Source organism: Leucopleurus acutus, assembly GCF_964270905.1.
Source record: "Leucopleurus acutus genome assembly, chromosome: X".
Classification (NCBI taxonomy): domain Eukaryota; kingdom Metazoa; phylum Chordata; class Mammalia; order Artiodactyla; family Delphinidae; genus Leucopleurus; species Leucopleurus acutus.
Window position 1 is genome coordinate 60,453,953 of NC_139148.1, and position 13,847 is coordinate 60,467,799.

At 44.5% G+C, this 13,847-nt stretch overlaps 1 protein-coding gene across 1 annotated transcript; it reads right to left on the minus strand.

Moving 5' to 3' along the window:
* Window positions 1–2,893: 2,893 nt before the first annotated feature.
* Window positions 2,894–6,715, minus strand: SLC7A3 (solute carrier family 7 member 3; the record flags this gene model as incomplete). The annotated part of the gene is made up of 11 exons (XM_082864085.1): window positions 2,894–3,024; window positions 3,156–3,264; window positions 3,596–3,762; window positions 3,927–4,093; window positions 4,335–4,437; window positions 4,532–4,671; window positions 4,865–5,087; window positions 5,213–5,325; window positions 5,523–5,700; window positions 5,862–6,020; window positions 6,346–6,715. 11 exons carry the CDS (start codon window positions 6,713–6,715, stop codon window positions 2,894–2,896), a joined length of 1,860 nt encoding a protein of 619 aa, XP_082720211.1.
* Window positions 6,716–13,847: the final 7,132 nt, after the last annotated feature.

A 13,847-nucleotide genomic window follows, 5' to 3' on the forward strand; every position in this document is an offset into this window, starting at 1 on the left:
AATGTTTGTACCTGGTGAAAAACTGAAAAAGTACAGAGGAGAAACCAGAGGTTTCTGGTTAATTTTTCAAAAAAAATAAAAGGTATAAATGCATCGTCTTTTGCTCTTTCACACAAATATTCTGCACCTTGGGGTTTTTGTTCCATTTTGTTTTGTCTCTACTTAAAGTGTGACTTGGAGCTCTTTCCATATCACCTCTTGGCACATATAATTCTATCTTTTTTTTCTCTTTTTTTGAGTAAATGCCATGTTGTTTTATTTAACCTAGATTTATAATGAGCTTTTATGTCCAGGAAAGCAAGATCTCATCTTTTAAATGGCTGTATGTCTTCCACTGAATTAATATAACTTAACTAGTTCCTGGCCAATGCACATCAGGTAGCTTCCAAGTTTTACGCTATTATGAATATAAATATCCTCATATACGTAAATTTTTAATTCCCATAAATGAAATTGTCAGATCAAAAAGAATGTGTTTTTAATTCTGGTATCATCAAATTACCCTCCGCAAAAGTCACAAGAATGTATATCCCCATCATGTATAAGATTGCCTGTTTACCCTCACTTTTGCCAATGCCTTGTCATCGAAATTTGTTTTGCCAGTCTGGAAGGTAAGAACTGAATTCTCATGGTTGTTTTAATTAGCATTTCTTATTGAGTGAGGTTCAGTATCTTTTTTTATATTTGTTGGTATCTTATATTCTTTTTCTGAACACTATAACCTGTACTCATTTTTCTATCAAGTTATTCATCTTTCTTATTTTTTATGAGTTCTTTGTACATAAAGGAAATATCATTTGTGCTTCAAAAGTTTGATTGTTTATTTTGCCCCAAGGCAATCTTTAGCCCCACACACAGCTTCCATTACATACTCATTTGCCCTCTGAGTTGATGATTCCTAAATCTGTAACTCTAGCCTAGACCTCTAGCCTAGCTCCAAGTTCCAATGGGTGATTATGTATCTTCACCTATATGAAGCTAAACTCATGTACATGTTTATAAACTCAGCATATCTGGAACTGAATTTATCTTTCCCCAGATATGCTCCTCCTCTTACGCTCTCCATCCTGGCTAATAATTTGACCATTCACCCAGAAAGTTCACCCAGAAATCTAAGTCGTCCACTTCTTTCTTAGCTCCAACATCCAAATGACCAAAAATCCTGAAATATTTTGCCCAAATGACTATGATGCTCTTCTAACTAATTACTGCTAGCAATGTCACACAGTGGTTAAAGAGCACAGGCTGCAGAGTCAGAACTGGGTGCATATCCCGGCCCTGATCACTCCAAGTTATGTGACCTACAGCATATCTCTTACCACAAACCTGTTTTCCTCATCTGTAAAAAATAATTACCATAACATCTACTTCATTGGGTCATTGCAAGAACTAAAAAGAGATTATATGCACAGTATCTGGCATAAAATAAATACTGAGTAAATGGCAGCTATTATCACACTGCTCTAACTTCCCCCACCCTCTTCCAAGCCATCCTCCTTGCTGCTGCCAGACTAATAAATCCAACCACCCCTTTTGCTTGGAATCATTCAGTGGCAACACCCCCTCCCCCGCTCCACACACACACACCATTTTAAGATAACATCTGAATTCCTAGGTAGGGTATACAAGGCTATTCGTGTGGTCTCTTACCTTTCACCACAACCCCATATATGCTGCCCTCCAGCCACATTAAACTATGTCATACCCCCAACACAGTACGCCTTTTCACACTGTTCACTGGCAGATAAGCCCTCCCCCTCAGTCCACTTCATAAACACCTACTCAAGGGAATTCACTGGCGGTCCAGTGGTTAGGACTCCGCGCTTTCACTGCAGAGGGTCCGGGTTTAATCCCTGGTCGGGGAACTAAGATCCCACAAGCCGCAGGGTGCACTCAGGTCAAGCACATCCTTCTTTGTGCCTCTGCAGCTCTCGGCACTTACCCCTGCCCTGAGACAAATCGCATTGTTTCCTGTTTACCTGCTTGTCTCCCCCACTAGATCGTGAGTTCCTTGAGGGCAGGGACTATGTTTTATTCATGTTCGTATCCCCAGCACCCAGCACGGGCCTAGCATTTTACAGGCGCTCCTCATATGTTTGTTGAGTAAATGGAGGAATGAATAGTTCTTGGTCTGAGCAGCTCTAACCTCTGTTTCCTTACAACAACCAGTAGCTATACATATACACAGTCCTTTACCCATCCTCTCCTATTGTCCACCCCTTCCCAGAAGTACTAAACACCACAGCCAAAATTTCTGTTGTCCAGGTAGTCATAGGAGTCTGGGACTGGTCCAACTAGAAGGGGTGGAACAGAAGACAATGGTCTCAGTGTAGGCCCTGACCAATGCCAGTGTTGAGATCAGAGTCCACCCCCAAATCCCAGAGACGAGTCTTGCTGTCTACTGATTCAGAACCTAACCTTTTGTGCAGCAAGGGGAAAACATATCTCAAGATCGTTCCTCGAAGTGTGACTAGACTTGATGGCTACTTACACCACCCTACTCAAACCCCAAGCCAACAAGAAAGCACACACAGGCACAGCAGATACTTTTGCGGTGACGGCAGCAAACAAAGGACACTTATCTGAAGCTCTCCACACTGAAAGTCAGGCTCCATATCATCTCCAGTAAGCAAAGAACAAGACATAGTTTCTATTTCTAGTTTCTTTTAATAATTTTTTTAAAAGCCAGTAAGCAGCTACAGATACAGTTAAAAAGTAGACGAGTGAAAAAAAAAGACAAGAAAGAGCAGACACATCCTTCACTCCACAATAAATACAGAGCTCTATCTGTGTTGCCCCACCAACATCCCATGGGAAGCCTAGCTCTCTGTGTGGTCAGGAGTACTCTCCATTATTGTGCGGGGAGAACAGACAGCATTCAGGTGTGATGATGTCAAATCGAATGTGTACAGGCACTGCTGAGATCCAGGTCTACAGTTTTGGCCCTAGACTTGAGTGGGGGTTGGTCACTCTTAACCTCTTCCAGGCTGTGCTGCATCCCATAGCCGAAGTAGATAGCAAACCCTAGTAGGGAAAGGTAGCTGTGAGGTAGGGAAAATAGTGGCCTGTAAAAGCTTACTAGGGCTCCTACTCAAGAGGGAAAGGAGGTGGGAAAGGAGACCCGAGAGGCCTACTCTTCCCAAGTGGATACCTACCAATCAGCATCCAGACCCCAAATCGGGCCCAGGTACCAGCTGTCATCTGCATCATAAGGTAAATATTCACAAAGATGCTCATTAGTGGGAGGAGAGGCAAAGCAGGTACCTGGGAACAAAGCAAAATCTTCTTTGTACAGACCACAGGGTGATATAGAAAGAGATCCCTAACCTACTCAAGCCAGGAAAGGGAGAGTCCGACTCCTACTCATGCTGTGTATTTCAGTGTCCATTCATGTAGTGTACCTCATATGGGACTCCAAGAATATGCAGAATTTGTGGAAATGGAAAAGGAAGGGTCAGAGAAGACATCTTTGGCCTAGGTATCTCCTATATCTTTCCCTTCTTGTCCAATGAAAGAATATGTATGAGACTGCAAGGTATCTGGAACGTATTCTTCCAAGATGGGTTGGTGGAGGGGAAAAAAAGAGGTCATTTACCTTAAAGTGAAGTGGAGTGGAGCTCTGTGGCTGTCTCCAGATGACTCCAGTGATCCCAGTAATGAGCATCAGGAGCAGCACAAACACTGCAATCCACACTGGGTCTCCAGAAAGCAGTGGAGTGGACCACTGGGCCAGCACCAGGCAAAGGACACTCAGCAGTAGAGCTTCAAGGGTCAAGTTGAGAAACATCAAAACCAGTTCTTGAGAGCAACATATTAAGACATTAGGCACCCCGCTCCAAGGAGGGTCACCCTCTCTCAGCCACCAAATGCCACACACTCCCCTCCTTCCCATCGTGCTGACCCAAGAGAAAAATGCCAGTGCTCACCAAGTAGTGAGGAACAAACATAGACAACTTGGCCAGAGAGTGGAGTGGGGATGGAGTTGAGTGGGCAAAATAGTCCCTGTAGGGTCAGCTTCTCTGCTTCATGGATCTTCTCCTCCTGCAACTCCACTTCACCTTCCTCATTCCTCATCTCCTGGTCAGGCTGATACCTGAGACAAGAGGAAGATGGCAGTATTAAGAACAACCCTTAACCACTATACCATCTTCTCCCAGGCAGCTTAACCTTCCTCGTCACCATTAAGGGTAGCCACTCTTTTTGGCAGGGAGGGATGTCCCTATTCCTCAAGGAAAGTCAGGATGATGAAGGAAGAGAAGGAGGAGCAGGTCCCCATCACTCCTCATCTCAGACTCAAAACCCAAACCACAGCATGCAGAGGAAAGGAGTCTCACCTGAGGATGAGAACACAAATAGCCACCAGGGAGTAAGCAAGCAGGGTCCCAATTGACATGAGGTCCACCAGATCAGTGAGTTCAAAGAGGAATGCCATGAATGCTGAAATTGATGGGCAGAAAACATGAGCAAAGGCAAGAGCAAAGTGAACGGAGTTGCTGAAACAACGAGGGGAAGGGCAAAGAAGAGTTTTCACCTGCGATAATGCCAGAGACCACAGTGGCCACGATGGGGGTATGTGTGCCGGTGTAGATCCGGGCAAGGACACGAAACAGGAGGCCATCCTCTGCCATCGCGTAGATCACCCGAGGCATGGGGAACATAGAGCCCAAGAGGCTGGAGAGAAGTACGCCCAGAGCGGCGTTGACGGGGCATCTCTCTCCTCAGGACTGTGAGCTTAACGAGTCTCCACCTTCTGCTCACAGCCGTTTTAGGGACTACTTAAGGGCCTTTTAAGGGGTATTCTCTGGTGTGGAACGCTATCACCTGAGACTCTGACAGCAGAGGAAAACAAACATTTGACACTGACCTGGTAGAAAGAGCACAGAGGGATCCGATGGCTACAACATAGCGGGCAGGGTCCCATCCAGTATAGAGAAAGGCCTCAGGCAAGGGGCTCTCGGGTTGAAGCTGGTAGTAAGGCATCATGAGTGTGAGTGCCGAAGAGACACCAAAATAGGCCAAAAAGCAGACGAAGAGTGAAATCACAATGCCTGTGGGGATGGAACGCTGGGGATTCTGGGCCTCTTCCCCTGCAGGAAGGGGCACAAGGTTCTGAATCAGAGAAGCAGGCTCGCTCCTCTACCACTCCAACCCGCACACCGCCTGAGCACACGCAGATGCCCAAGCCCCAGACAGAACGGAATGACTGTGTTACCAGTGGTAGCAATACAGTCGAAACCAACAAATGCATAGAAACAGGTCGCTGCTCCACGGAGAATCCCCTCGAAGCCGAAAGGCACAAACCCTCCAGAGCCCAGAGGGCCCAAGCTAAAGTGAAAGAAGGGGTAGAAAAGGTAAGAGCGTGTTCAGCCAACTCTTGTTCCTTTTCTCTAAGGCCCAACTATTTAGCTGGGTCTTCAAGGCCTAGGCTCCCATTCCTCCCCACTGCCAATCCAGAATCCCTCAGCGCAGATCCCTCTGTTCCCCGTCATGCTCCCAGCTCTGCATCTCCTGAATCTCCTAACCTATAGGTGTCATTGAGTCCAGCCACGGCCAGTTTGTAGTCCTCTTCTGTGAGCTTCCAGTTGTGCAGATCTCCCTTAATGAAGCCAGAGATGATGACAAAACCGAGAACCAAAAGATTCACCACCGTGAACACTTTGGTAACCAGGGCTGACTCACTAGCCCCCAGAGCCAGCAATCCTGTGGGAAAGAAAGGCCTCAGTCCAAGCTTTGTTTCCTTGCCTCCATGTGCAGACCTTTCCTTCCCAGCTTCTTCTTTCTCACTGCTCTCACCTCCACAAGCTCCCAGGCCTAGTCCCCACTAGCCCCACCCCCGTCACTGTCCCTGTCCCTTGCCTCACCGGTGAGCAACAACACAAGGCCCATAGCAAAAAAGTCTGGATATTCTGCGAGGACATGGGGAACGTGCAGTGAGATGCTCCCCTGCAGGGTCTGAGAGATGTGGTTCCCAATCAGGTTGTCAAAAGCTGAGCTCCAGGCCCGGGCCACACTGGCTGTACCTGGTGGACCAGAGGCAGAAACACGGGGTCAAGTTTCCTCTCTCCTCTCCTCCCTCCCCCAGACCAGTCTCACAAGAATATCTGCTATTTTCACCTACTCTTACCTTTTAAGAACCAAAGCCAGTCAATTAAGGACACCAAGACAGAGGTAAGTAGAACAAACAATTTCTCCACAACTTCAACCCTCCCAGCCCCCCAACAAATACACGCATTTATGGATATTTAAGTCCTGTGAATGAACACCTCACTTCACCACTCCACCCAGATTTCCTGACTCCATGCCCCTTCACTGGCTGTGCAGTTGCCCCCTGCCCCACCATCTCACCGATGACATAGGAGAGGATGAGGTTCCAGCCAGTGGTGAAGGCCCAGAGTTCACCCACAGTGACATAGCTGTAGAGATACGCAGAACCAGAACGGGGAACCCGAGCACCAAACTCCGCATAGCACAGCCCAGCCAACATAGAAGATAGGGCGGCCACCAAAAAGCAGATCACAATGGATGGTCCTGCTTTATCTTTGGCCACCTCGCCAGCCAGGACATACACGCCTGCACCCAATGTGCTGCCCACACCTAGGGCCACTAAATCCAGAGTGGTCAGGCATCTAGCAAGGCGAGTCTCAGCCATGCCTGGCTCCAGTGTACGTCTGCGTACCAGCTTTTGACCAAATCTGCAAAGCGCCTGCCACAGCATTCTGGCTGGAATTGAAGAGGATGCTAGGAAGGATCTGGTGAAAAACAAGACAAAAGACCTTCAATAGGGCTCATTATCCCTAAGCTCTAAGAGTGAATTACAATACCCACTCCACCAAGTAAAGGAGCTGGGGGGGGGGGGATGGGAGGAGGATGTTGAAGGGACAAAGGCAAGTCACTTTTCCTCTAACCTCAGTTTCTTCATATGCAAGTAGGAATAACAATACCTCACAGGTTTGTGGAAGGACTAATTTCAGAAAAGGCATGTGAAACCTCCCGATAGTTCAGTGGCCTGGCACCTAGTAGGTGATCAATCAATATTAGTCTCTTCTTTCTTTGGCGGGGAAACTATAGCGTTTATCCTAGACCCCAACCCAGGAGCCAGAGAAGCTCAATTGTGTCCGTTCCCTGGCCTGTGGTTCTTTGGGGATTAAACAGAACTCAACCCAGTAAAAGCCAGCAGCTCTGGGGAGAACCCCCTTCTCACACCCAATATCCACATTCCTTTTCGGCGCTCGCCCCCAGGGCTTCAAATAAGCAAGGTTCCTAGATCTCCCGGAGGGAGGGGGGACCGACCTCGGCTACAGATCAAAAGTGAGCACCGACTCAGTTCCATCCTTCCTCTCCAAGCCCACACTGTGTAACTGGCGCTGCCATCGCCCAGGGGGGTAAGCAAATGTTCCCCCACTTCCTCCCGCCCCGCAAGGCTGACCAGCAAGGATCAACAGTGAGGCGGGGCTTCGACATCTAAAGATTTGGAGACGCCCCCCGAGAGGGGCCCCTGAGCAGCCAGAAATTGCTCACACCCGAGAGGAGGGGTTCCGCCCTATGCCCCGCGACTCAGCTCCCAGTTTCTTATGCCCCCATCTAGAAAAGGTCTGGGGCTGAGGTGGAAATGGGAGCCTTGGCTCCCAGGGCTGGGGTCTCGCCAGCAACAGGTCACGGCCGTGTTGATGCAACTGCATGCCATGGTTGCCAGAGAATCCTAGGTATGCCCAGACCCTCGCCCGCCCCCTCCGACAGACTTGTCGGCCTCCAACGCTTACCCGGGAGCTTTTGCAAGCCCAGAGCGCGGAGCGTCTCGGATAGGGTTCGGTGAGGCTGAGTTCAGCCGAGTTGGGTTGGGGATGCCGAGCTCGGTTGCTCAAGCTTCAAAGCTGCTGCTTGGGGTCGTTGCGCGCCAAGCGCCCGTTTTATACACCCGGAGGCGGAGCCGGTAACGTCATGAAATCCCACCCCCAATCCTCCTCGCTACACTACACAACACACACACACACACACACACACACACACACACACACACACACACCCCCAATCCTCCTCGCTACACTACACAACACACACACACACACACACACACACACACACACACACACACACACACACACACACACACACACACACACACACACACACACCCCTCTCTCTCTCGCCCGCCCCTCCCTCCCTCTCTCTCTCTCTCTCTCTCTCTCTCCAGCTTTGCAAAAGGGATTGCGTGGGGCCTGACATTGCTTCCCACTTGCAAAAGCAAGACGAGCGTGGCAGGGAGCGAGAAAGGGGGGAGGGCAGCCTTTTCCCATTCTCCTCGCTGAGCGTCAGAGCCGGACAATAAGAGGCTTCCTGGCCTGAAACCCCAGGGGATTTTCTACCTTTGTGCCTTGATAGTCAGAATCGGTGATTGGCAGGAGTGGGGGAGGGGGGTGAGAGGTGGAGGGGAAAACAGCACCGGGGAGTCTCCAACTCAACTCTCATTCTTACTAAGCTTTCTTTTCTACATGAGGTTACCTCACCCCTGAAATCTTTCCCAAGGACCCTACCAGATTGTGGACAGCCATCTGACGCCAACCCCTCAGCCCTGACCCTCAACTGTGGGTGTTTCCTAATGCAGTGAGCAGGAGAATGGAAGATGATTTCAACTACCACCTGTACACAGATAATTAATCCCATCTAGATTTCTAGGCCCCAGTTTCTCCATAGTGTACCTCCAGCTACCTATAAATGTTAAACTAAATATTAACTATGAAATTCTGACAATACTGAAATATTAGAGGAGGGAGCTTATTTAATTCCATTTTACTGATGAGTAAACTGAGGCTCAGAGGCATAACTTGCCTGACATACACCATAATTATTTGTTGACCACCTTACTGGTAAAACCTGGTGTATTGGACTTCAATACCGGCCTCTATGGGTACCATACCTCACTTAAATGCACAAGAAAAGGAGGCATGGCAGCAAGCAAAGCCAAACCAGGAGAAGCACCAGCATGGAGACAAGCCCTTTTAGGCTAGCAGTTTCTGGGAAACAGAAGAGGAGCAGAAGAATCAAAGAAAGATCACACCAGGTATCAGACCCTAAAACCCCATCCAGCCTAATCAGTTCTTAGAATGGAGCACCAAGGGTTGTGAAGGTGTGGTTCTCTTCCACCAAGACATCTCAGGGATTAAGGATGGGCCTAAATATCCTTGTTTCCTTTAAATAATCCATTATGAATATGTCACCAATAAATCTATCTAAAATATAAATCCTTTTTGAAGTAACTGATAGTTTCAGCTAGCTACAGCTCCATTTTGGCTTTCCTTAAGTATTCATTGAGCACTGACTATGTATAGCAGCTAGCATAGCAATGAAGAGACTACAAAGGACTACAGAAAATAAAATCCTGGCCCTCGTAGTCTTAAAACTCTAGTTAGGAAAAAAAAAAATCTAGTTAGGGAAAGAACACACACACAATACAATTGAAACTGTATTACCTAGTGGTTAGGAGTGCAGTCTTTGGCGTTAGACCTAGGTTAAATTTCCAGCTCAGATACTGTGTGGCCTTGAGCAAATTACCTAACATCTCTGAGCCTCAGTTTTTGGATATAATATACACGTTTCACAGGGTGGTTGAGATGCTTAGATGAGATTATGAAGTCAACTCTTCCTGCCTGGCACATGGGAAGTATTCAATAAAAACTTAATTCATATTCAGAATAATACTTTGGTGTGTATGATAATTATTTGGTTACTTAGATTAGATGATTGATTCAATTATGAGATTAATCAACAAGTTGCTGTTGTAAATATTCAGGGAAAGAAGTCCTTGGTACAGACTGGAATACTAAGAAGTAGTAACTAAGTAGAAACTAATAAGGCCTCTTAGTTTGCAAGGGGTTGAGGCATGAAGTAAAGTCAGGGTCCCATGTAGAGACTAGCCTAGCATGTGCAGGTTAACAGTGGACTTAATAGGCATTCAATTATTCAATAAAAACTTGATCAGTTAATTAGAAGCATTAGGAGGTGCTCTCCAATTGTAGTGTTCCAAGATTTTATGCAACTCTTCTCATTCACCTACCTATCCCTTTCATGAATTTGTAGGATTCAACCATATTTCCTTCCTCAGCTTTTATTTTTCCAGAAGTTCCCTGATGTCCTCCACCATTATGGATTTCTCCAGCTTCCTTAACTCTTTCTTGTGGTATAATGGCCAGGTGCAAAACATTGAATTTTTTTGTTTGTTTTTATTATAAAACAATTTAACACTAATGAAAACTGCAAAAAAAGAAAAAACCCACCCAATATTATCATATAATTTTGCATGCTTCTGTTTCATTGATCAAATAAATATTTTTCAAATTACTTCTAGTATTCAAAATTGTCATTGTTAGTGGTTGCATAATATTCCATAGCACTGATGTACCATTATTTATTTAACCATTTAAACATTTATTCAGGTTGTTTCCAGTTTTCCTTTGTTCTAAGAAACACCTTCATTAATACAATGTCTCTAGTTGAATTACTTTCTTAAGCTTCATTCCCAGGATTGGGATTACTGAGTCAAAGATAATGAACATATTTGTAAATTTTGATACTTGTTACAGTGCTTTCCCAAAGGATTTTTATCAGTTTACAGTGCTATCAGCCATGTTACAGCAAAGCAACATTACCACAATCTCACCAGCATAGCTATAATTTAAACAAGTCATTTGCTAATAAAATAAAAGTAGAAGTGCATTCTGTTTAGAATTACTATTTCTTTTGGAAATTGTTTATTCATATCTTTTCTTTTTCCAACTTAGTTATTTGGGTCCTGATGCTTTCCTCATAAATGAGAATTAATTCTTTATATAGATATTAACCTTTCTTCTGTAATATTCGATTCAAATATTTTCCTATGTTTGTTGCTTTCATTTACAGAGCTTAAAATTTTTTAACTTTTTATTGAGGTACGGTATACACAGAGAAATGTGCACACTGGTATCGTAAGTGTACAGCTCAATGAATGCTCACAAAATGAACACACTCCTGTAACAGCACCCACATCAAGAAACAAACCATTATCAGTGCCCCAGAAATCCCCTTCATGCTTCCTTCCAGTAACTACTTTCCCTTCTGACAAGGGCAACCTCTGTCCCAACTTCTAACAGCCTAGATTTTTTTTTTACCTGTTTTTGTTCTTTATATAAATGGAAACATATAGTACGTACTCTTTTGATAATTGAGATAAAATTCACATACCATAAAATTCAACCTTTTGGGGCTTCCCTGGTGGCGCAGTGGTTGAGAGTCCGCCTGCAGATGCAGGGGACACGGGTTCGTGCCCCGGTCCGGGAAGATCCCACATGCCGCGGAGCGGCTGGGCCCGTGAGCCATGGCCGCTGAGCCTGCGCGTCCGGAGCCTGTGCTCCGCAACGGGGGAGGCCACAACAGTAAGAGGCCCGCGTATCGCAAAAAAAAAAGTAAAATTCAAACTTTTGAAGTGAACAATTCACTAGTTTTTAGTATAGCCACAGAGCAGTACACCCATTACTACAATCAATTGTATACATATTCATCATCCCAACAAGAAACCTTGTTCCCATTTCCAGTCATTCCCCATTTCCTCCCAAACCCCTCACTCCAGCCCTAGGCAACCACAATTCTACTTTCGGTCTCCATAAATTTGCCTATTTTTCTAGACATTTTCACCTAAATGGAAGCATGCAGTATGTGGTCTTTTGTGAACCAGCTTCTTTCATTTAGCATAATGTTTTCAAGGTTCATTGATGTTCTACCATGTATAAGTACATACTTCATTCCTTTTTATTGCCAGATAATGTTCCATTGTATGGGAAAAAAAAACGTATTTATCCATTAATCAGCCAATGGACATTTGGGTTGTCTCCCTTTTTTTTTTGCTATTATGAATAATGCTGCTATGAACATTAGTATACAAGTATTTCTGTGGACATATGTGTTACATTATTTTGAGTACATACCTAGGAGTAGAATTGCTGAATCATATGGTAACTCTATCTTTAATCTTTTGAGGAACTGCCACACTGTTTTCCACAAAGGCTGCACCACTTTACATTCCCACCAGCAGTATTATGAGGGTTCCATTTATTCGACATTCTCACCAACACTTGTTATAATCCATCTTTTATTTTATCATAGCCATCCTAGTAAGTGTGAAGTGGTATCTTATTGTGGTTTTGATTTGCATTTCCCTAATGACTAATGATGTTGAGCATCTTCTCATGTGCTTATTAGCCATTTGGACATCTTCTTTGAAGAAAACTCTATTTAAATCGTTCATCCATTTTTAATTGGATTGTCTTTTTTTTTTTTTCTTTTTTGCGGTATGCGGGCCTCTCACTGTTGTGGCCTCTCCCGTTGCGGAGCACAGGCTCCGGACGTGCAGGCTCAGCAGCCATGGCTCAGGGGCCCAGCCGCTCCGCGGCATGTGGGATCTTCCCGGACCGGGGCACGAACCCGTGTCCCCTGCATCGGCAGGCGGACTCTCAACCACTGCGCCACCAGGGAAGCCCTGGATTGTCTTTTTATTGTAGAGTCTAGACACTAGATCCTTATCAGATATAAGATCTGCTAATATTTTTGCCCATTCTATGAGCTGTCTTTTCACTTTCTTCATAGTGTCTTTTGATACACAAAAGTTTTTAATTTTGACAAAGTCCAATTTATCTATTTTTTCTTTGATTGCTTCTGCTTTAAGTGTCATATGTAAGAAACCATTGCCTAATCCATGGTCACAAAGATTTACACCTATATTTCCCCTCTAAGAGTTTTATGGTTTTACCTCTTATATTTAGGTCTTTGATCCATTTTTGAGTTAATTTCTGTACAAGGTGTGAGGTAGGGGTCCAAATCCATTTTTTTGCAAATGGATATCAAGTGTCCCAATACCATTTATTGAAAAGACTATTCTTTCCCCCATTGAATTGTCTTGGCACCCTTGTCAAAAATCAGCTGACCAAAAATGTGAGCGTTTATTCCTGGACTCTCAATTCTATTCCACTGAGTTATATGTCTGTCCTTATGCCAGTCCCACACTCTTGATTACTGTAGCTCTGTAGTAAGTTTTGAAATTGGAAATGCAAGTCCTTTAATTTTGTTCTTCTCTTTCAAGATTCTTTCGACTATTCTGGGGTCCCCTGAATTTCCATGTGAAATGTAGGATCTGCTTGCCGATTTCTGCAAAGAAGACAGCTGGAATTTTGATGGATATTGCCTTATATCCATAGATTAATTTGGATAGTATTGCCATCTTAACAATATCAGCTCTTCTGAACTGTGAACATGGGATGTCTTTCCATTTTTTAAGGTCTTTTTAATTTCTGTCAACAATATTTTATAGTTTTCAGAGAGTAAGTTTTGTACTTCTTTTGATAAATATATTCCCAAGTATATTATTCTTTTTAATATTATTGTAAATAAAATGTTTCCTTTTTTTTTCATTGATCCTATAGAAATATAATTGATATCTGTATATTGATCTTGTACCTTGCAACCTGGCTGAGCTCACTTATAAGTTCTAATAGTGTTTTAATGGATTCCTTAGGACTTTCTATATACAAGATCATATCATCTGCAAACAGAGATGGTTTCACTTCTTCATTTCCAATCTGAATGCCCTTTATTTCTTTTCCTTACCTAATTGCTCTAGCTCAAATTTCCAGTACAGTGTTGAATAGAAGTGGTGAGAGTAGACATCCTTGCCTTGTTTCTGATTATAGGGGGAAAGCACCCGGTTTTCACCATTAAGTATGATGGCTAGCTGTGGGTTTTTTTTTGTTTTTTTTTTTTTTGTCTGCGTTGGGTCTTCCTTGCTGCGTGCAGGCTTTCTCTCTAGTTGCAGCAAGTGGGGGCTA